The 24,312-nt window shown below is 39.8% G+C and overlaps 1 protein-coding gene across 9 annotated transcripts in view; it reads left to right on the forward strand.

Annotated features, from left to right (window-relative positions):
* PLCB4 (phospholipase C beta 4) overlaps positions 1–24,312 on the forward strand; it is a 188,216-nt gene that overhangs the window by 111,275 nt on the left and 52,629 nt on the right. For all 9 annotated transcript variants that reach the window (XM_064647514.1, XM_064647516.1, XM_064647513.1 and 6 more), the window contains 10 exons: positions 5,595–5,674; positions 6,233–6,286; positions 11,367–11,448; positions 12,533–12,633; positions 13,263–13,320; positions 17,711–17,819; positions 20,787–20,997; positions 21,607–21,700; positions 21,921–22,000; positions 22,441–22,525. In XM_064647514.1, coding sequence (XP_064503584.1) covers positions 5,595–5,674; positions 6,233–6,286; positions 11,367–11,448; positions 12,533–12,633; positions 13,263–13,320; positions 17,711–17,819; positions 20,787–20,997; positions 21,607–21,700; positions 21,921–22,000; positions 22,441–22,525 — 954 coding nt within the window. The remainder of the gene's footprint in view (positions 1–5,594; positions 5,675–6,232; positions 6,287–11,366; positions 11,449–12,532; positions 12,634–13,262; positions 13,321–17,710; positions 17,820–20,786; positions 20,998–21,606; positions 21,701–21,920; positions 22,001–22,440; positions 22,526–24,312) is intronic.

Below are 24,312 nucleotides of genomic sequence, written 5' to 3' on the forward strand. Positions count from 1 at the left end.
TAATCTGGCTCTGGGAAGTGCTGATTCCTCTGGCACAATTCCTCTGGCAGTGGGTCGGGATGGGAGCAGCCATAGATGTAAAACAGACTGGTTTTACAGTTTTGATTAGATTTGTTAGAAAATAGGTATTTTCTTCAGGTGTGTTACTGAGACAGTGATTCACACACTGATGGCTTAACCTGTGAGGCACCAGGATGAACAAACAGCAGGTGCAGAAATGCTGTATTACTCACATGCTGGCAAACAACATAAAGGTAAATGCAGGCTTTGTCATGCAGCTCATAATATTTATGGCATGGAAGACGACTGCAGCTGAAAAACATTCTTAAACTTCTCAGTGGGAATGATATTTTTAATTTTTCTTTTTTTTTTTTTTCCAATTTGTTTAAAATAGTTAAATGGACCGTTGTGGTTTTGGTGAGATGAAGCACTCCAGGCTCATCGGTTTTGTGGGTGGTTCTATCTGGCTCTTCTTGAGTTACAGAAAAATTGTGTTTCATAGAATCATAGAATGGTTTGGGTTGGAAGGGACCTTAAACACTGCCATGGACAGGGAACCTTCCACTAGAGCAGGTTGCTCAGGGCCCCATCCAACCTGGCCTGATTGACCTGGATTTTTTTTCCCCACAAAACAAGCTATTAAGTATTTGCCCAAATCATATTGTTAAGAGGGCAGATAGGAGGTAGCAGAAGATTCCTATGGGAATATGCCACAAATACATTACAGAAAAGTTCTATTTTCCTATAGCTTTGGTTTGTTTTGATGTTTTGAACCAAAACTTTCCAAGAAACCTGCAAAACATGCTTGAGCAGAACTCCAGAAGCCTACTGCTGTTATCTGTGTCCCTCTGTTTTAGTATATATGACTTATGTCTCAAAGCCTATGTGATAAACAGTTTTCTAATTCATGACTATCTTAACTATATGACCACAGCTTACCTATTTAGGTAGCCCTGTGCCATGTATGTAATACCACATTCTCTAGAGAGATCTTCATATTCCATCCAGCATTTCAGTGTCAGTGATTTCCATGTGCTTTTCTGCCTTTTGGTTTTCTTTCTTGGCTATGCCACTGCAGAATTATCAGTAAATTGAAAACTTTAGCCCTGGTTTTCTGTAGCCAGGAGGTGGATTTCACTGTGTAAAGCTCCACTATGTTTTTCTTAGTTTGCATACAAAAGCAGCCAAAGTGATTCTTCCAGCCGCTTTCAGAGTAGACCCCTCCAGTGCTAGGAAAGCAGTTCCAGGGTGGAAAGCTTTGTTGAAGTGTGGTAGCAGTCTGGACACATCAGGCAACTCCCAGTACAGAGTGTGCAAGCCTCACCTTTCCTGATGGAATCCTTGAAAGTCAGAAGAACTCCTTTCATCTCTGTGCCAGAATTTTCACAGCAACATCCTTCAGGTCTGCGCTGCAGTTGGTCAGGTAGGGAATAGGTTTGGCACTGTCACTGACTGGCATGAGAGGAAAGGGAATTTTCATGGAACAGAAATGAGTCCTGAGACATCTGCATTGAGGGAAGAGGGACATCTGCTGGTCATGGTGCCGCTGGATGAGGGCGACTGCCAGGGAGTCCTGCCAGCCCCCAGCTGGCTTGGGAAGAGGTGGGAAACATGGATCTGTTCTCCCTGGGCTCCCTGAACCCTCCAGCTGTCAAGCCCTTGCCTCTGACAGCCAGTCATAGGCACTGAATACCAAAATTGGAGGGCAATGCCTCCTTTCCTGATGTGTGAAATAACTCTGGAGAGACTGCACTGAAAAAGTGAAGGTAAAACCTCCAGAGGCCTGGATGATACCGACCTCATCAGTAAATAATCTGTGCAGGACCTTGTCTAGAGTTTCATGAGCTGTTGGTTATGGTGATTTTTAACCTTTCATAAGTTTTGTTCTTTTTAACCCCCCCTAAATGAAAGGTCGATGACTAAAAGAGGGTTGAAAGGCCAAACTTACTCATGCACCCTGCCACTGCTGCCCGTGTTTCATCGATGAACCTCAGGTAATGCAGGGTCACTAAGTGCCTCAGAAGCATTTGAGTGCTACAGCAAAAGCTGAGAGAGTGCTTCTTCAGTCAATTTTTCATGTACTTTCTCCTTCTAGAGATGCTTGACAGTGTTTGATCTTGTTAGAGAAAAACAACACAGGCTGCTTATTCCAACCTGCAGCGTAGATTTTGGCCTCTTGTGTCAGCCTGAGGGTCTGAACTCAAGGTGCGCTTGTGTTTGGTTTTGTTTCTTTTCATGATTGTTGTTTTTCTAGGATTAGATAGCAGGGCCCAGATTCCTCTATGAATCTGGAATAATATTTGTATATAGGGAGCCACTCAGGAGTTACATTGACAGATGAAAGGTACTGAACCATATTTTGAAAATTGGAAAATGCTCAGCACTAGCATCAGTAAGAATCCAATGTACCCTGATTTCTATCAAAAACATTTTGTACTTTCTGTAAGACCCAAGTGAAGTGTTTCCTATCTACCTGAGAATTTCATCTTGTTACAGGATTTTCCTTCTTTGCAGAGATAGTGATTTGAAAATGCTGAGCGTGAAAGAAGAGAACTGAGGATCTTTATCCTTGTCACTTACATAAATTTACAGATCTTTCAACTTCATCTGTAAAATAAGAAGTGCTATCATAGCATATAAGGAAGACTGCTGCTGAATACTTCATAGTGTGTTAGCTGAGAGAAATCTGATCTCTTCTTTCATCCTTCCTGCAAGGTCATCAGACAAGTGTGCATTAAATCTGGGAATGGTATATTGTCAGGAAAGCAATATATTGCCAGCTTGACATTGAATTTTGTGGCTATCCATGCACTGGATCACAGTGCCTTAAAAGTGATTATGAAGATAGTTGTTATTTGGAGACTGGTCTGGCTCAGAAGGACAAAAAATCTGTGTGTTTTGAATGTGTTGTTGAATTTGTTTGTTGCTGTATTCCTGGTTAATTTGGGGCCAGCTGATAACCGTGGGCAATGTCTGATGAAACGCCCCAGAACCTGCTTTAGCCCCAAAATGAAGGGCAAGCAGCCAGATGCTTCCTTGTGGTGCAGCAGTGTGGGGTGGAACAGATGGGCAGACGTGTCTGTGGAACTGTCATGTCTTGCCCAGGGGACATCACACCAGTGTGAAGATGATTCAGAGATGGACGGAGGCTCTTAGTTGGCTCCCTGGGTGCCAGCAGAGGTGTGATGCTTTTGTGGCTTGTCAGTGTTTGGCTGTAGATTTGTGCTCTTTTGCTGTAAGGGAGTGGAGTTCCTGGTTTGGCATCCCTATCAGGAAGGGGCATTAACACTGAAAAAAAGATTAGAGAGGCCTCCAAAGTGGGAATCATCGGGACAACTCCTGCAAAAATACCACTTGGTAAGTGGTTAGTGTATTGATTTCTCTCTCTACTTGTGAAGTGTTCCTTTTGGCAGCTTCTCTTGATGTACAGAAGTAACTTCAGAGCTGAGTGCAGGGTAACCTTACTTTGAAATGTTAGTTTTTGTTATGTCTGGTGTAGTTGTAATCCATTGCCTTCAAATCAGAATGGATCTGTAGGTGTTTGTTTGTGGTTGAAATGGTGATATCATCAGTACTGCGTCAGTGGTGGCTTTTGGTAGGAAAAAAGAAAAAGACTGAAGCTTATTCACAGCATGCATTTTGTGTAATTTAATTTTGCAAAGGTTTTTTTGTTTGCAGTGCCTGTGCCGTTGTGCTATAATGGATCAGTGCTGAAAGGTGGAGGAGTCTGGAAGGGACTGCAGACTAATCACGAGGATAAATGTTTGTATACGTGTGACAGTGTTAATGCAGCAGCAATGTTACATTTTACTGATTTAAATAAAAACAAAACAGCCCAAACAAAAACCCCAAACCCAAACAAACCACAAAACTCCAAATGTAGGTAGTTAATGATGAATTTTGACAGTTCTAGGAAATTGAAATCTGTGTAAGACTTGTTCAGGCATTTACCCTGAAATTATCACCAGCTCTATTCCTTTATCATCTGAGGTGAGAGAACATTTGTTGGAAAAGATAAGTGTTTCCTGTATCTGTCAGTGGTTTCTAGTTATATCAACTCTAATAAATAATATTATCTTGCCCCATGAACCTTGCTTTCTTTATCTTCCTTAGGCAGTACCCTCATCCTCTGACTACTGTCATTGTACTCATACAGTTGGAAAAATAGAGATGGGAGGTCAGACTGTTCCTGGTTGTTTCCAAGCACAAAAACACACCTAAGAAACCCCAAATACTAACTTTTCTCAGAAGTCAGACTTCTATTTTCAAATGATTCTCAGATTCACTATTAGAATGCATATTTTATGCAGTACTTATTTAAAAGATCATTTTAAAAAGATTAATTAAAAAATGAATGTGGCTACTTTTCCTAAAACAAAATGGATTTAGTGTGTCACGAGTACAAGGATCTGCTTAAGTGTGTTTGTCTCTTGAAGTGTCACCTTAGACCTTGTTTTAGCCCACAAGGATTTGCTGCCTGCAGTTTACAGTGTGCCATTTCCCAAAGACATTAGTATTCCTCCAATATAAATCATGATTTTTTCCATCTGTATTGCAGATGTACAGCACTCATTCATGAAAAGAAAAATACACTCATCTGCATCTATTTATAAGTGTCAAATTCTGGATCCTGCCCAAGTCAGTTCAAGCTGCATGCACAGAATTTGGCCAGAAGCAAAAAGCTTCTTTATTCACAAGGTTAATGTTTAGCAGTGGACCAAAGCCCATCTCAGTTCCACCAGTGTAAATTATCTGTTGAGTAATCCTAGTGTTACAATGGCATAATTGAGATTGAGCTTGGCTTGTAGTGCTGTCATTTTTTTCCCCTTCCTGTAGCTTTATCCTGCCAGGAATTCTTGCTGAAATCAATGAGTGTTCATGTTAGGGCCTAATCCTTAAGCTGCTTCTATACACTACTGCAAAGTCTAGGTGCAGGCTATAGTAGAAAAATAGATCCATAAAAATGGAATTACATAAGTGAGTGCTGTAATGCTGCTGTTGGCTGAAAGCCATCCCAGTGATTATGGGAATGTTGTGCTTTTTAAGGATGAAAGCAAGCAAGCGAGCAGGACTTGAATATGTAACAGTGTTAGATGATGATGGTGTCACACAGCAATTATTGTGCCTCTGGCTTGTTACTAGTTTGTTTCATTCCTTTTCTAAAGCTGGACCAGTTGAATATCTCATCAGATACTACATCATGTTGCTTACTAATAGCTGATATTGCCCCCTGCCACTGAAAGGGAGGCAAATGTTTATATAGGCTATAAATAGAGGGCTTAATAAATCAATCAATGGACCACTCACCTTGGCTGGCAATAAACTGATTTAAGAGCACCACTGATGCTCCACGTGGTATTTGGGAGAATGGAAAGCACAGTCACTTTGTTTGGGGAAGGATGAAATGGTAAAGGGTAAAGTGTGGCTGGACTTTTCCATGGTATAGGCTGTGAAGTGGGCAGGTTTTTTCCTCGACACGAGTTGTTAACATTATCCATAGCTCCAAGAAAGAGCCTTTCCCCAGGAAAAGCTTTCATACTTCTTCCCTCTCCCGTTTTCCTAATTTGGTGTTTCTATATTTTCCTGTTTTGCAGCAATGGGTAGAAGGGCTTGGATCCATCATCCACAACTTTAGAGCTAACAATGTCAGTCCAATGACATGTCTCAAAAAACAGTAAGTTACTTTCTTTCCTTCCCCTTCTCCTTTATTTTTCTGTATTTTCCTTCTTAGAATTGAAAAAAAATTGGTTTTCATACTTCAACATTTACAATCACAAAGCAGTGTAATAAAGAAAATTGTGTTAAATTACTTAGGAGTTTGTCTTTCATTGAGACCAAAGAAGTCTCAAGGCTATATCTGGCACCTGCCCAGTAGAAATTATAAAAGAATTTATAACTGTTCATTTGATTTATTGTTTTGTATGTTTTAATTATTGTCTAGTTTGTTCTTTCCTTGATGCATATGCAAGGGAAACCCCAGGAGACTTTCTTGTCTTCACACTTGTCTTAATTGCTGTACTGATTTTTTTTTTTTGTGCTGCTTTTTGCCTTCACATTTGATGAACTGCTCTGCCTCAAGCACTAAGAGGTTACAGAAAAATGTTCTTTCTATGGAACAATTATTTTTCTGTACTCATTTCACAGACAGGGCAATAATCTTAAACTAAACCTTAGTATCTAGATCTCAATTTTAATAAATAGTATTTTAAAAGTATTTCATTCTTAATTTCAGCTGGATGAAGTTGGCCTTCCTAACAAACACAAATGGGAAAATTCCAGTTCGGAGGTAAGCACAACTGGGAGTTCCAGCTGTTGTCAGGTACTGATTGTATAATGTTAATAAAATTCTGTGACTTCATAGTGCAGTGTAATATCAATTATTACTAATGCATATGTAAGAGTAAGTACAGAACTAGACATTCCTAGCTGACCTCCTCAGTAAATTGGGCAGCTCTTCTTATCAGCCTAATCGAGGTTTTTTGTAGTCCATTGTAATGAAAAGTTCCTGTAATTCAAAATCACTTAGAGCATCAGATTTTTCATCTTAAAACTCTGGGATGGATTTTTCAGTTGTAAAATTTCATAAAATCCTTTTAAAAAGAACCATAAAAGCTTTCAGGCCAGTTAAGTAGAGGACAAAAAGGTACATTTTAAAATGTTCCTTGTAAAAGAGACATAACTCTGCCAAAAATACTTCTACTTTTATAGGAACCCCCCAGATAATATTTGGTTTTCTGCACATGGTAAATGAACTGTTGGGTTAGTTGTTTTGAGTAACAGCAAAGCTGGAACAGTGTATTTCTTTCTGTACAGCTATTAACTATTACAGATTACTGATTTTCAGTCCTCTCTGGCCAGGCAGCAGTTCTCCCCCCTCCTGCTCTAGAAATTAATTCTTGCTGATACACTGAGCTGCTTTTCTCTTTATGTAGCACATGAAAACCACATTTTTGGGGCATGCTGTTTTCTCATAAGTAGAAACTCACAGAAGGGAGCAAGAAAAGAGGCCTTTGTAAGATAAACCTCACACGACAGGGTTTTTATCAAGGGAGAAAAAGAGGATTTTGCATCCATAGAATCTGCAGAAAGACAATGGGCCTGCCAAGTGCTTTCCAGGTTTCTGTAGCCTCATGACTCAGGTGACACCTTGAAGGTGCTAAGGCTGCTTCAGTGTATTAATCTTCCAAACTCAACTGCCATAAAACACCTTCTGTGCACGTCCCATGAGGAATATCAACTGGAGGGCAACGACGAGGGAACAATGCTACAGGGACAAATTAATTTTCAAGACTTTGGAGCTTTATGCCTGTGTTTGAACAGGCAAAAATTCATTCCTTGGCATGAATTTATGGTTTGCTAGCTTGTCTGAAACTGTTTCAGCCTTTAAATATTTTACATCACATTTAGTGAGGCATAAATTCCCTCCATTGTGCTACAGCACCCTGATTTATGTATGCAGAGAAGTCTGCCTGGTGCTGAAGATGGACCAGTCCACTGGTTCCAGTGTATTAAATCTTTAAATTCAAATTTGCAGTGTTTCCAGGCCGACATAAATCGGCCTCCAGCAGCTTAATTTATTGCAAAAGTAGTTTGCTTGTAGTTTTGTAAGGGATCTGCTCTTCCATGAAGCTGAATCTCCTTTAAATCTGGAGGCTCCAAGGAACGCATTATGTTGGTGTGGGTAAAAGGTGGGAATGTTTTGGGGGTCATCCAGGAAGCACTGTATTGCCCACTGGAAGGACTGGGAGAGGTGTCAGTGAGGAGTGTGAATGGAGGAAGGAAAAATCAGTCTGCTCTGCAGGAAAAGAGGGTGAATCATGGGAGAGCCAGGAGATGGGCCTGATCCAGCAATGAAGTGGGACACAGACACCCAGGTGTCCCAGCACTGGGCAACATGGAATGTGGGGGAATTCACTGCTTCCCACTTCATCCCACAAACACCTAGTGTGGAAAAGGAGCATGGAGAGGTAAAAAAGGGAACAGAAGGAGAGCTGGATGGGTGAGGAGAGGGATGTGTAAGAGGAAGGCAAGCTGGGAAGTGCTGGGAAGTGAGAGCTGAATGGCTCTTCTGTGCAAGGGGCACCAAGTTTACCTAAACCTCCCTCTCAGTAGCTCTTCCACTGCTCTAAACCACTGATGCTTCCCTTCCAACTGACCCTTCCCTTTTACCTGTTTTTAAATCCAGTGTTGTCTAGACAGCCCTGTTTCCTCAACCTCCACCTCCTGCTGATGCTCAGGGACTCCTGTAGCAGTCGCTGTAGCTCTGGGGACACAGAGAGGAAGAAGGAAGGTTTCTCTCTCAGAAACAGAATACCCAGCAGCTCTGTTCAGCTGTAGGAATGTATCACAATATCCACCTGTAGTTATTTTTACACAGAACTGCAGTAAAACGCCGAGGGGAAAAAAAAAATCTCACTTGCAGAATCAGAGCTCCTTGCATTTCTTAAGTTTAAAGCATATTTTTGCAACCAGCACGTGACCATAGGTGAAAATCCCAGGGCTCTTGGTGGTGAATGGTGTAAATGTTCATGACTCCTCATTGGGACAGTTGGAAGTTGCAAAGTCACAAAGATTTTTCTCAATTATTTTTTATTTTTTAATGTACTCTGGGGCATACAACTGTTGCTAGCAAGCTACTGCATCTGAGAGAGAAGAAATTCTGGCAGTTAGCAGTGTGAAAACCTTAGGAGAGTAGCAGTTTTGCCTTTTGGGCTTCAATAAGTTTTAGCAGTCTGAGTCTAGAATTACATCTACAGCTCTTACGAGGACAGGGCATTTGTAAGATATTTTGTATTTTCAGGTTTTGATGCTACTGTAAGTGATGACTTAAAAAGGTCAGCGTTTGTTAAAAAAAAAATCCACTTGGTTTCTGCAGCTTTCTCTTGGCAGAAAATGGATTTTCTACATGTGCAAGTTGCACCTGCTCAGCAAGGGCCTGTTTAGAAATTAGCTCTGCTCAATTTATGCTTATCCCTTTGTATAACTGTGTTTAAAAGGATTTAAGCAAATACAGCTTCTAACTGTGAAAATATATATACAAAAAAAAAGAAGACAAAGCTAAACTATGACAAATGAGGCTTAAATCTGTTTTACAGCAGTTTAGTTAATTTGCAAGTAGAGTTTTTTTGTAAGTATGTTTCCTATTGATTACTCCAGAGTACCTGGAGGGGATCTGTTTCAGTACTTCCATGTTGGTTGGAAATCAAAGACAGAGAATTTCTCCTACAGTTTAGGCAGGGGTCCTTCCAGTTCAAGCCAAGCTGATAAATAAGTTGGAGCCATGGAAAAAGATTGATTTCAACAGTTTGTGTTGGCTTGATTTTTGAAGTAATGGTTGGAAAGTCACGAGGGTCTGAAGAAACCAAGTCATTTAATCCATCAACAAGCACAATACATTTGTACTCCTCAGTTCCAGAGTTGGGAAGTATTTTAAATATTTATGAGGAAGTACATTGACATGTTACCCAAAGCCCTGTAGGACATGAGGAGTAAACACCTGTAGATGTCCAACAAGATGAATCTGCTCAGATTAAGTCTCTTCTGATAGAGGGCAAAGCAGTTTTATTTCCTACAGCCTTAGCAAAATGAAAGCATCACGCTGTATTTTCACAATCTTTTTTGATTCATGCAATCTTTTCTACACTACTGCTCTCATTGCAAATTATTGCTATGTTTGCTGTCATCTTTTATGAAATAAAAAAGTAGTTTGGCATCAAAAATAAGTTCCCTGCAGCCATGGAATCTTGGCACACAGCTTCTGATTAATTACTTACACCAATATTACATGCTTTACAGGACATTTATTACTGGAGCTGGATTCATTAGAGCAGACATAGAATTTTTTATAGGGCTGGAAATAGGTTGTAAATTGTAGAGCTGACATTACTCTGTTTTAGAATTAGCAGAAAAATAGATGCCTGAGATTTTTTTTGAAAAACAAGTGCCTAGAGTTAAACTCTGTCTACATTTTAGTGAAAATATCTTGGTACCTATCAGCTTTGGAAAATCATATAACAAACTTAGATGCCTAAATAGGCACGTAGAGGTCTAACCGTTGTAAGAACCCAGTAAGAAAAAAAAAATGGCTAAGATTTGTTAAAACATTATTTTATCAATTAGATCTTTCACTTCCTGGTCCTAATTTTTTTTTTAGTATGAAAATATTTACATAGGCAGTTTAGAGTGTTTTGGAGGGTGAAACAACTGTGAATTGCTATGGCAACAAATAACAGCAACAGTTTCTTTCCCACCTCTCTCCATGTGAAATTATTTCTTATGCGTGAGATTAACTAAAAGTCTCAGCAAATGTTTGTCTCGCTTGATGATAAAGAACAACATATTCTTATCAGCAGCCAGGGAGTCTTTCCCAATGTACAGTTTTTATTAGCATTACAAATAGATTTTGGAGACAGAATGGAGTTTTTCTCTCCAGGCTGAGACACTAAAATCAAGGGGTTGTGGGACATGTCATTGTAACTTAGACCCTAAACAGAAGCCAGGAGAGCTGTCAAGTTTGGATCTACATTTCCAAAGTCAGAGGTTATTCAAACTCATCTCAAATGGAAACAGAAATAGGCCAAAGGCTTCCACATTAGTCACACCAAACAGCTACACTCTGGGGGATTTATGACATTCCAAGAGAAACTGGTCTGTCAGTTGGATACGTGGTGAAATCACCTCTGTTTTCAGGAAGGAGTAGGGTGGTAATCAGTTTGGTGGAAATATTTCAGTGGCAGCTGAGATCTGCCTCTATAGAGGATTTGTGTGGAGTATGACTAGAACAGGATATTCTCAATGGCTGCAAGGTGAGGGAGCTTCCAGAGGGAGGAGTGGGCACTGCAGCTGGAATGGGATTTGACACCAACCACTCCTTGAAAAGGACAGAGGAGGGAAGCTGCCGTTGGGAACGGTCCACACCGATCTTATGTGTGACCTGGAAGGCACAGGTCAGTGCTTGGTCACCACAACCAGGAGTGGCTGGAGACATGAGTCCCCTCAACTTGTATAATGTGCTGCTGTTTAAACACAGTCATTTACCCAGGCACACAGTTTAAAAGAGCAAACAGAAGAATGCTTTGCATGGCCCTGTGTCCCAGCATATTGGAAAAAAACCCTCTTTTGTTCTTTTTGCAGTTCATTATTTTGATGTATTTTCTAATGGCTGGCTTGCAGGGCAGAGCAGGGCTGCTCTGTGAAGCTTAGAGCACTTCTTCAACTGCACGAGTACTTGGAAGTTACTTATGTTCATCAGCTGAAGCCAGAGCAAAATGTTGGCAGTAAAAGCAAGAGAGGGCGAACCGATTGTTTAAAAAGTGACTAACATTTCTCTTTTATTTTTTTTTTCTCTCCACTGTTTTTTGTTTTAGCATTACCAGAACCTTTGCATCAGGTAAAACGGAAAAAGTCATCTTTCAGGCACTTAAGGAATTAGGTCTTCCCAGCGGAAAGGTATTTAGCAGTTTTGAATAACTGTTTTTGTATACTAATGAACTGATGACTCAATCACGTTTGTAGCTGTAATCTAAGTCATTTGCATCACAAAAAAAACATGCTTGTTGTTCATGAATAACTTAATAATCACTGTAGGTTGTTTACTAAAGCCAAAATGTAGTTAAAATCTGTATGACACAGTGGTCCTTAAACCTCTTAGGTGAGGCTTCCCTTGTTTTCTGTCACAGATTATCTTTTGTTCATTTATACAAAGTATATGAGCACAAAATATGCATGTAATGTCTTTTTTGTTGAATTTTTTGGACTCCTGCTGCTCTTTGCTCCTGTCCTTTGGAGAGCTGCTCTCCGGCTCTGCCCCGCTCACAGCAGGAGCCCCTGCCAGCCCCCAAGAGGTGATGGCTGGTGATGGTTGCAGATAGTTTCTTTGGCTTTACACCCTCCCCAGTCTCTCTTCTTTCATGTTGGAGACTCCAGCCCTTCTTGGCCTGACTGCAGCAGCCACCTGGTGAGGCTGCAATCTCCAGCCAGGGAGATGGGGTGTAGAACAACACGAATCCCTGGCACCTGAGATGAGATTTTTTCCTCACTCCTACAGTTCTTATCTTGTCCAGAGGAGGACATGACACTGAATATGTTATCCATGCATTTCATTCCTCATGGAAGTTTTACATGCCCCCTGTATGAGAACTGCCCAGCTTTTTAAAACCATTGCACCAAACCTAGGACTTCTTCTCAATGTTCCTTGGCTTCAATATAAGTATCCTGAAATTTGTACAATATTTTGAACTTTTTGGTTTTTTTTTTTTTTACTCCTCAGAAATAAAACAGACTCTTTTCCATCCCTGTGCTTATGTAGAATTAATGTTACTGTGAGGTTAGAATACAAGCACATCAAACAGATTTATGATAAAGATGAATTAAGAACTGCTTTCAGAAAGTACAGAAGAGACTGGGTAAATCTATACCAGGTAAAGAGATTAAACCAGTTCTCGGTTGCTTTTTCTGATATGAGATATTCTCTTGGGAAAAGAGCAGATAAGCTCTCTTTTCTGGATAAATGTGCCTTTACATTTTGTTGCAGAATGATGAAATCGAGCCTGCAGCATTTACTTACGAGAAGTTTTATGAGCTCACCCAAAAGATTTGTCCCCGAACTGACATAGAGGACCTCTTTAAGAAGATGTAAGTTCAAATTTAATTTAATCTTGCTTTAAAGACATTTTGCTGTATTTTTAGTCCATATCTAATAGTGACAGAACACTGTAAAATTTACCTAACCTTGAATTCTAGTAGCATCAACAGTACTTTAAGACAAGCTCAAGTCTGTTTTTCCCCTTCCTTCCCTCTCAGACTGTTAATGTAAAAGTTCACTCTGCATTTCAGAGCAACTTTTACATGAGTTAGAGGAAGCACCTGGAACTTTTTTTTTTTTTTGCATTGGCTTTACTAACTACTGTAATTTTTAACTTGCTCCTTTAGGTGATTAACACAGTATGTGAACTAATTAAATTAAATAAGAAATTTGAAGTTTAAAAAGTTTCCTCACTCAATTTATTCTCAGCTGGAGGACTTACATGTTGTTTTATGAAGTAATGTTTGTTAAGTTATAGGAATATATATGTTATGGGAGTTATACTGTGCCAAGCTTGGACTGTTAGTATGTTTTATGTGACTGTTCAGTTTGGGATTATAGAGCTACTTCAAGTAGAAAAGTAGGTGGTTTTAAAAGTATCAACAATGTCAACATGTAAATCATACCTACTGTAGCATCGTGTATAAAAACTTACATTCTCTAATAAATTTCTTTTCAGCAATGGAGACAAAACTGATTATTTAACGGTAGACCAATTAGTGAGCTTTCTAAATGAAGTAAGCTTTTTCATACATTAACTACCATACAAGTCTGTCTGCAGTGGCTTGCTTCTTCCAATCTTTCCATTGCATGAATCCTGCCATTATTTGCTGTGCTTTTGATCCGCTGATCTTTCCATTTTGGTAACATCCAGGTGCAAAAATCAGCTCCAACCTTGTATGTTGTCCTGCTTTCTACATGTTGGCTTTGCAGTTTGCATCTGTTGATTACTTGCTGGTGTGTTATGTTGTGTGTTATGTATGTTTTATACATTTTATGCTGTTAAATGTTCGATGCAGTTTCAACTAAAATACACCCAGTGTTTTATTACAAGCAATTATTTTTACCTGTAGGCCCCAGCTAAATGGATCTGCTGTCTTTCTCATTAAAGAAAAACTGAAGTGGGCTTTTTATAAACAGTGGTTTGATTCTTCTCAACAGTAGTATTTCAATCTGGTACAAATCTAAGAGCTAAGAGGATATTTTAAGAGTTTGTGTATGATTTTTAAAATGCTATGTGTGCAGAATAAGAGGAAATATTTTTATTGCTGTATTTCCAGAATACACTTTTTGGCAGAAGTATTTAGTATTTCTTAAAAGCATCGTGAGTGTGTGAAGTAGTTCAATAAACAGAGTGGGGTTGGTTTTTTTTTCTATTCCTAAAGCACATAAGTTATAGAAGGCTGACTCATTCAGAATTGCAGAGATAAACGCACTGTGTGGCTTCTACAAGAACACACACATGGAAAATAGGCACATTCTACTTGGGTTTGTACCAGTAACTTCTTGTCATCTGGAACATGGAAAGCTGCTGACCTCACTGTGTGATGTTTTTGGGTGCATTACCAAAAAATCTCTCAATCTAACGTTGTTTTACTAGTTACAAATCAATTTTGTATATATTTATATACTGGATACTACCATGTGATGATTCAGCAGTGAGTTCCCCATATATCACATTTAGAAGATAATTTTATTTTTCATAGGGAATGTGTGCCTTACTCTTCACTAGCACTAAACTTGAATTACTTGTAGAAGGAGTATTCAAAAGAAAAGACAGTGAGAAGATAAACAGCTTCAGCACTAATGGTTACACACTTGGGCCTTTAGTTCATATCTATTAGCAAATTTGAGCTCATGCCTAATCTTATTGCTCTGAGACATTCTTTTGCCTCCAGTAACTGATTAAAAAGTTAAAATTGAGTTGTGCTCTAAGTTTTGTGTGGTTTGAACAGTTCTTTTTATGGAATTAGAAGCCTTATTTTATAGTAAGTATTGGAGAAAGATGCATCTTGCTGGCTGCCTTCCTATCAACACGATATGTTTTGCCTTTGGAATTCTTGTGGTTGGCCCTTTAGTTGGTGACCAGAGCTGGGAAAAATCAGCCAAATGTTTTTTACAGAGTAGGACATTCATTCTGATGACTGAAACCAATGCCTTTGCTCTGTGCTGGAGGTCTTTTGGTCTCTAGATAGAGTTTAAACTTTCAGTCATGATTTGAAAGGCACGAAATGACCCACAACCTCCCTCCTGAAGTGATTGTTTCTGTCCCCTTGACAGCTGGCCAACACTGCAATTAGCAGTGGTGTTTAATGCTGGAAAATATAAAAAGATTATTATCATTGCATAGGAGAGGGGAGTTACTTGGCAGAGAAATTCTTCATGAGACTCTTTAACTTAAATTATTCTGAAGTAACCTCTAAGGCATGCTGCAGAAGCTCCAAGTGTTATGGGTTTTTAAGGGAGCATGAGGATATGTTACTGGATATGAGAGGAGAGTGAGTGGCTTTCCTGGAGTTTTTCCAAACTCCTATCTCTATTTGGCTTCTAAATTCTGTTGTCTGACAGCTGATTTAATTGTGTGTCAGTATTAAAGCTTCTGGGAAGTTTTTAGAAATTTAATTATTGGCAGGCACTGAGTATTATGTCTAGATCTTCTACTTTTAAAGTTAAATTTTGAAAAAATAAAAGGTAGTAGAAAAGTAACTGAAATTGACTGCTATTGAGATTTGTTCCTGACCTTCTTTTACAGCAATAAAATAATAATAAGGCAAGTAACAGCCAAAAGAGAAATTCAGTATTCTGACCAGGACTAATCCTTTCTTGTGGGAGGGAGGTGTGGGGAGATCCTTTCCTATCCCCTTTTTCCCACTTCCTTGCTCTTCCTCTCTCTCTGTCTTCCACTGGCTTGGTCTTCCTTCCTCCTTCCCATTTGCTCTTTCTATCTCCCTGTTTTTCGTCTCCACAGAAGGACTCCCTTCTCACCACTGCACAGGGCAAATTCAAGGGGCAAAATTGGTTTCAGCACATTATTAACTGCTTTGTGTCTCAGTTTGTACCCACTCCAAAGGGAGGCTGGAGGCCAGGCTGAGGAGGATCTTTCTCTCTTTGCAGAACCATACAGGAATTCTTGCTTTTTAGTCAGTTCACCCTCATATGGTTAAAGAATGTGTAGTGTAAGGGTGTTCTGTCCAGTGTGGTAACTAGAACAATCAAATACAACACTGTTGGACACACACAGTTAGTCCTGGGGCATGTTGTCTTTCTAGATAAACCTTCATGCTTTTAACTTTGGTTACAAATATGCTGTGCCACCAAACCCAGAGGTACAGAATGTTTCTTCAAGGGATACTAGCGAACATTCTTACTTTGTTTTTTTTTTTTAAGTAAATCTTTATCACTTGTCAATTTTACTTTATTTTTTAAGCTAAGTGAACATAAAGATATGGCTCTTGTTCAAGTGGAAAATTGATAATGAACCATGGTCATGGCTACTAGAAGACTATTTTACTCTTAGCTCCTTCTGATAACTCTGAGACTCTTTCTCGAACGGAGATTTTTTGCTTTATCCCATTTAATTTCTTCTGGTTTTTTATGACTAACTGTAGAAGAAAGAGGGTGGGGAAGAGCATTTTTCTTAAGAACCTCCCCTGTTATTTCTTACAATTTTTGGAAATGGTATTGTCACTAATGATATAAAGCTTGTCACTTGTCACAAGTAGCCCGAACTGTTGCATGCCAGTGTTGTGTTGCTGTTGTGTGCTGCTTAGCCAGTTATGTCCTGCATCCCTCTGCTCCCATATCATATTTCATCTGAGTTTTCCTTAGTTATCCCAACACTGATCTGTACTGAATGAACCTGCTGTGTTTTAGATGCTGCAGACTGCCAGTAGCAGTACTTGAGACATCCCTCCTTAAGTGCATGATTGAATTGGCATTGGTTGTAATTTCTTGGAGTTAACGAAGCACCAGTGTTGCAAGAAAAGAGACAAAATGCTTATTTTTGATTGGATATTCTTTTTCCTCATGAAAAAAACATCAAAACATTTACACATAAGGAATTACAGCAAATGCTGGTAGTGCTGTGTGAGCCATATCAATACCATCCTGCCCACTCCAAATTATTGATCCAATATGGGGGCGGCCTGTTACATTTCTGAATTCTACTTAAACTAAATCTTGAAAACTGTGCACCTACTGGGGTAAAAGAGTGTTTTCACAGTCATACTTATTTCTTTGTTTTGTTGCATCTGCTTCCATGCCACTACTCCGTTCAATTCTGGTTTTGATTTTCTTTTAATGGAGAATCAGGCACACAGTGTGCAGCTCTAATCCAGCATGGAGAGAAAGCAAAGTTACATAGCACACTTCTGAGGGAAAACATAAAAACTCTGAGTTTTATTAGCGTATTAGAAATCACTGCTAAATTGTATCTAAATGCTACATATATTATTAAATCCTAATATTTTAAATTACTGTGAATTGAAGAGATGATACTGTGAAATTTTTTTGCATATTTCTTCTAAGAACCTGTGCTGGTTTTTGAATAGTTAAAAACACGATGTTTCCACAATTCACAAGTAATGATCAGTACTTATTTCTAAACTGAGATTTCAAATTCTTCATTTAAAATATAGCTTTATTTTACTTTTTCTTTTTGCTTTAGCTGTAGATAATGTGTAAGACATGCATTTTTGCAGAGGTGATTACAGTGCCATCAGTCAAGTCTGTCAGTTTACAAGTCCTACAAAAAAGATTAGAGAGAGAATTTACAAAGAAAAGAGATTTAGCTATTTATTTTTCAGCATTTCATTTGCACATGTGCCACGTGCAGTCATTATTTTGATGAACAAGCAAGAGTAAGATCAGCTATATGATGGCACTGGAGTGGTTTTTTTTGAAATATTTTTGTGATTAAACTGGCCAGGTTTCTTATGAAAGATAAGCTTCATTTTCTACCTAAAGCTGAAATTACTGTTAAAACAGTCTGTAAGTTTTAGGGCTGCTTTTTTTTTTTTTCTTTTTAAATATCCACTTCTTTCTTTCTCATCTGCAGTAATGAAATGCTCTTGGATGATAGCCATGCACTATATTATTTTGCTGAATTCTGTTGTTTTCTAACCTTAGCACCAACGAGATCCTCGGCTCAATGAAATTTTATTTCCCTTTTATGACACAAAAAGAGCAATGCAGATAATTGAGACATACGAGCCAGATGAAGACTTGAAGAGAAAAGGTAAATGGAGAAGGGAATTCAGTATTCACTGGGTTTAGGCATTTGGGGAATTTGTTGTGAATCATCCAGGCTTTTAAAAGGGAGCTTTACAGTCTTTGTGGTCTGGGGGCAAAGCACTTGTGTGGTACCCAGTGAACTAGATCAGGAAAAATATCTCCCCCTCAAAATCAGTGCTTTTTTTTTTTTAGGACTGTTTCCCTGATCCAGGTTAGAGTGTGGCTGCAAAGGCAGCCATGCTGATACAAAATGTGAGAGGCTGGCAACGAGTAAATGCAGAAAAAGGCAACCTGCATGTGGCTGTGGCCAAGCTCTCAGACAGACTGCAAAGCTGTACAGATATTGTGTAAAAACAAAGAATAACAAAAAATTGCCATGTGCACTCTTGGATGTGCATCTACCTTCTTATAGTGTAACCTCTATAGTGCTTGAGGGCAGCAGCCTGGGTTAAAACAGGGTGTTTTATGTGGGTGAGTTTAAAAATGTTCTCTCCGAGCAAGATTTCAGGAAGTGTCTGCAAGCCATTCTTGGACTGCTCGTGTCCTCACTGCTGGGAGTGTTGGAGGTGTCAATGGCTGAACTTATTTCCCAGTTCTTACCCATTTTGCTGAAGCAGCTGTGCTGGGATCAGCTGCAGAAATTAGAAATGTTGCTTTCCCCATCTGTCCTCCCTGCCCTTTTTGCTGGAAGTTGCTGTCGTCGTAGCAAGCAGAGAGGAGACTGCAGCTTTGCAAAGCCCGTAGGCATCCTAACAGGATTCCTCTGTCACCAGACAGTTGGGGGAATATATCAAGGTAGCACTGGAGAAGCTTTTAGCCATCCACTCGTGCTGCCACTGCTGCTGCAGGGTGTGCAAAGCAGATAACAGGAGGCAATGTCTAAACCTGCCTCAGTTAAGCCTGTCTCAGCACTGAGCCCTATTGGGTTCCCTGTGTGCCTTCATGTTGCTTCATGGTCACAGATCTTGGCACAGGCCTATAAGCTTAGGGAATGCCTCTGCAGCTGGATTCATAGCTTTCTCCACTCCTTATAGTCCTTCAGTCCTTTTAACTAAACTTTTAGGGGAAGAGACACTGTGTTGTGCACCAGATTAATAGATTCCTCTTTTGGTTCTGTGAAAAGATGGACTTTGCAGGAATCACCTGGGACAGAAGAGATATTTCTCTTGTCTAGAGAACATTTATGAATGTTATGGGGATTTTCCACTCACAAGCTTGTTTCTCTTCCTCTCTACATGAAGTAGAGTGCTCCAAGTATTAATTACTTGATATTAGTCAGCTTTATCCTTTTTTATTTATAATTTTTAAGGACACTCATCTTTGATTCTTATTGGTACCAGTGTATTTTACACATTTTCCACAATGAGGAAACACAGCTGCCACCTGTTCAGGATGGAAGATACAAAAACATATTTTATGAGGGTGGAAATTAATCTGAAACTAGAAAAGAAAATAATTCAATCTTGGCTGTTTGTTTAGCTTCATTCTTTAATTTTTCTTTCTAACAGGTTTTTAATAAATGTGGTAAACCTCCTGCAGGGGTAGGGTTATGGAGAGTAGCAAGAGAACAGCAGCAGTGTCCTCTCACAGTGTTCCTCCAGGGATCATATTCACTGATGCAGATTTTATCCCAGAACACAACAGAGCTCTGTTAACCTGCTGAAGTCTCAGCTATAGTTTGTCTAGAACAGCTGTCCAGATGTGACATTTTTCCACAAGATGATCCACTAGAAATATGTATCATCTAAGATTTGCTGTGCTGCTGCTTTTAAGTTCTTGGTGATAACAAAATAAAACCATTCTTCAAGTTGAAAATTCCCTTTTGCCCCCCTTTTTCCCCCCTTTTTCCATACTCAGAATCAGCTGAGAGGATTTGAATAAGACATCCCAGGACAGTTCACCTCTGGCTGACTCCAAGCACAGAAAATGTAAGCTCCAGTAGAGGATTTTTTCAGGAAGTTAGGAGTAGAATGAAAACTTGGATCACTCCATTTCATCTGTATAAGAGAAAAGTAGTCTTAAAGAAAATAAAATAGGACTGCTGCAGCCTGTCCCTTGACAATAGCTGAGTGTTCATAAATGAGTTCAGGGAAAGCAGTCTCCAAAGTAGTGCCAGATAACCATTCTCTGCAGCAGCTCTTTGTGAGTAATCCCTTCTTCCCTACCCCAGATCGTTTTTCAGACTCTTGGCCACTTCAAAACTGATACTGCTGTACTGATTATTTGGCTTCATTAAAAATTATCCCTTACCTTACATTTTTTTATACTTTTTTGAAGCATAGAACAGCAGAGAAATAAGAGAAAGGTGTTATGGGTTCTGTCCTCTGTATTACTAGGTGTGCCATGTTGGTTGTAGAAATGGATTGCTTTTCATTTATGAAGATATAAACTTGTACTTCCAACAGTAACCTTGAAGGTATCTTAGATTTTCCTGGTGTTTTGCAAATGACCCTGTGCAGACATTTTCAGGTACACATCCACACGTTTTTGTCAGTGGAAAACAGTCTCTGCACATGCTACAAGCTGATTAGCAGTGATGTAGCACAGTCAGGGCAGGATTAACCATGAAAGAGGGGAGGAAGGTGCATTAGAAGGCTGGTACATGCAAGCTCAGGATTTCTGATTTAGAAAGTCCCAGAGACCAAAATTGTTGGGAGTTCTCTGAGGAGATGTCACTACTCGTTTGCTTTCTTCACATCCTCTTGGTGCCTTAGGTCTGCTAATGGTGAGTGCTGAACCTCAGGTTTTGAGCTGGTGAGCACCTGATTTTTTCTTTTGTTATCTGGGAACAAAATGGCACATTTTGCACCAGGGTGAGCTTGGAGTGGTGGAAGGGGAGAGCTTCTGTCTGCTTGCAGAAACCTGTGTAAACACAGTTTTTGTGCTAGGATTCCTGCTCTGTGGGACAGTTTGATTCCTATCCACTCTGAATATCTGGGAGTAATTTACCATGCCTTCTTCTTCCTTCTAGGTGTCATATCCAGCGACGGGTTTTGCAGATACTTGATGTCAGATGAAAATGCCCCGGTTTTCTTAGACCGTTTGGAATTATATCAAGAGATGGACCATCCTTTGGCTCATTATTTCATCAGTTCCTCTCACAATACCTATTTAACAGGCAGGCAGTTTGGTGGCAAGTCTTCAGTGGAGATGTACAGACAAGTGCTTTTGGCTGGATGCAGGTTGGAAGCAGGACATAACAGCCTTTAATATTTGTGAATCTGATACTTTAAACCTACATGATATACCTTGGTGATGATATATTGTATAATTGAGTATATAAATATATTAGTGTGGTAAATGAAAACACACATATTTATTCAAGACTTATTTTTCACATGAAAAACCTTGAAAATCAGTCCAGTGTAGAAATTGACGTAAGGAGAGAGTTTATGAGAAAGGAAATAGAAGTTAGATCTCAAAATGACAACTGAAGAATTTCAGAGGGCTTTCTGCTTTATAATTAAGAAGTTTATTTGTAAATGAGAATCAGTTTATGATATCCTGCATAATTTCTTGACATACTAGCCTGAGAATCAGAAGAGTGTTCTAGTGCTGAAGACATTGTTGTCCAGATGTAAATACATTGACCCACAGGTGCTGTAAGGTAGAATATCCAGACTCATATAAGGAGTCTGAAATTACATGTGTGCAGCTTAGAAAGGATTGTGTAATGCCTAGAACTGCTTTGTAACTTACTACTCTGACCATCATTATTTAGGATCTATCCTGAGTAGCTCACCTGGAATGAAACACTAAGGAAGCTGACATCATTTTTCTTGAATTTCTAGGTGTGTGGAGCTGGACTGTTGGGATGGCAAAGGTGAAGACCAGGAACCAATAATAACACATGGAAAAGCAATGTGTACAGACATTCTTTTCAAGGTAAGTACCTGACCTCTAGACCTGGCAGTGAGCCCCAGAAGAACCCACAGACAAGAATCCGTGCAGGGTACCCTCCCCTCCTCAGCAATGAGGTGCTGCTCCCATGTGACAGACTGACAGATTGCACAGGCACAGGTCTTGTCCCCAGATCTTAGGGCTCATTTCTGACCTGCATCACACACCCCTCTTCTAATTTGAATCCTGTTATTTCATTTTTCAGGATGTAATTCAAGCCATTAAGGAAACAGCGTTTGTTACATCAGAGTACCCTGTCATTCTTTCATTTGAAAATCACTGCAGGTATGTAGTGCCTGTTTTTAATTTTTAAATGGTACAATGTCTGAGAGAGGTGATATAATTTAAAATACTGTAATTTGAGTGTACTTGAAAACTCTGTAGGCTATTGCAGGTACACTGATTGTCACTTGCTAATATACTATCTTCATAAAGTTTAATAATGGCAATATTTTTATCTATGATAAAGCTGTGAAATATATTTGGATGTTCCATTAGCTGTGTGAGATTGAGTTATTCTACTTTTTTGGTCTTTAAATTTGTCTTTGTCAGATAATAGACTTTTATTGACAGCATAATTATACAGTAAAGTAATACTTCTCAGTGGAGACAAAGTGGGCAGTATATAATTTGGGATGTCTGCATTACTTAGTATTATTCTATTGTGTCGAGTAATAGTGATTTTTTTTTTATATTTAAAAATTAACCAGCACACTCTTTTCCAGCAAATACCAACAATACAAGATGTCAAAATACTGTGAAGATCTTTTTGGAGATCTCCTGTTGAAGCAGCCTCTAGAAACACATCCAGTATGTTATATTCTACCAGTCTGGTGGTTTTTTATATTGGTTGTATTTAAAAGGGATGACAAACTGAGATCATATCACCTGTAGTGCTGTTCACTGCCAGTCCTGTGCTTTCGAAAACGACTAATGATTTTGGATGTCTATGCTTTTTGGTACCAACTTGTCTTTGTCTTATTTGTTTAATCTCTTCTGTACAGGGCTCTGGCGAGCAGCCTGGGGAAACCCATCCCCTTGATGTGGGACGTAATATCAGCACCTACATAAAATACACCACACACATTGTATCTGCAGGTCATACATAACTCTGAAACGGCCAGTCACTGGTGAAAACCAATTCATTATAAATTGCATGGTCTCGGCTGAAGAAAGCTCTTCCTTCAGCTGCACATTGCATGTTTCATGCTCCAGATCAAGTCCTGCAGTCTAGGTGGCCCCCACTACTGCCTTAAGAATTAAATTAAGCACCAGGAGTTTCCTGCAGTCTCATTTGCACTGTCAAGTGCACTGTAATCTGCATGCACTTCACTCTCCTGCATGGCAGGAGATAATAACAGACACTCCTTCACAAACACAACATTTGAGACTTTAATAGCTTGTTACCCAGAGCTTGCAACTCCTCCTCCACACCTTCCTTACTCTCCTTACAACGAGCTTGCTATGTGCCAGCAGTCACCCCAAACCTGCAGATGCTCCTTAGTGCCACAGCAAAGAGCACTCTGCCTTACCTTTCAGCTCCTGTCCGTGTGACCCCAGCAAAGGGGGCTCCTGGCATTAGCATTGCTGGAGCTGTGCTTTTCGTGGCTTCCCTTGCACGTTGCAGGGGCAGCAGCACACAAGGCTTGGTGAATATCAGGTTGTTGCCCTGAAAAAGTGCATCCCAGAGAACTAAATCTGCAGCGTTCCACTGCAGTGTACACAGAACATTGCCATGTTCCTCACAAACAGCAGCTTCCAGCAACAACCATGGAAGCCTAAAACAGAGCTGGCCAAAGGCTGCTACGCTTCTACCTCAGGGCCCAGTATTTAGCCTCAGCTGCCTGTGCTCTGTAGCACTGCTGAGCCTTCTGCATTTTGTGTCCTTTCCTCCTCTTGGCTGAATTCAGTGCCCAGCTGCTCACAAAGCAGACATTGCAGAGGTGGCAGGAGGAGCCTGGAACATGCACTTTAGGAGTGCTTGGGCTCTGGTAACCTCGGTTGGTCAACGGAGGAGGGCAGGCTTAAGAGAGACACGGCACTGGTTGAAGCAGATTTAGTTTTAAGTAAGAGCAAATATTTGTCCAAGTGGGCATCCAACTGTGCCCTTGCTTGGGGATGCAGACTGGCATCCTAGAAGCCCAGGGATAAATGAGCTCTGCAGCACTGACATCTAGTGGAATTACAGCCCCAGCGCTCTCGAGAACAAATGTCTTTTCTCTTCATCCAGCATACTGAAACTCCCATGCCTGAGCTTGCCTGGTGGGTGTGGAGAATCATTACCCTCCTGCAAGGAGGTTTGCACCCATTCTCCTGGAACTGGGTTGATTTTGGTTTTTTTGCTGGGTTGTTATTTGTCACCTCTGCTACTTTTATTTGGTTTCAAGCTGCGGTGGTTTGCTCTTTTGTTTCTTCATCTAGAATGCTGCTTCTGTGTAGCTCAGATTTGGATTTGAAGATAAAAATATCTAAATAATTCTTCTAAGACTTTTTACTAGTCCTGGAAATACCTTCTACTCCTGTATCATTTATGATTCACTGAAAACCCTAGTCCATTATATCAGCAACCCCTTGCATAGTATTCTTAGCAAGCCTGA

This window comes from Pseudopipra pipra, chromosome 3, assembly GCF_036250125.1.
Source record: "Pseudopipra pipra isolate bDixPip1 chromosome 3, bDixPip1.hap1, whole genome shotgun sequence".
NCBI classification, from domain to species: Eukaryota; Metazoa; Chordata; class Aves; order Passeriformes; family Pipridae; genus Pseudopipra; species Pseudopipra pipra.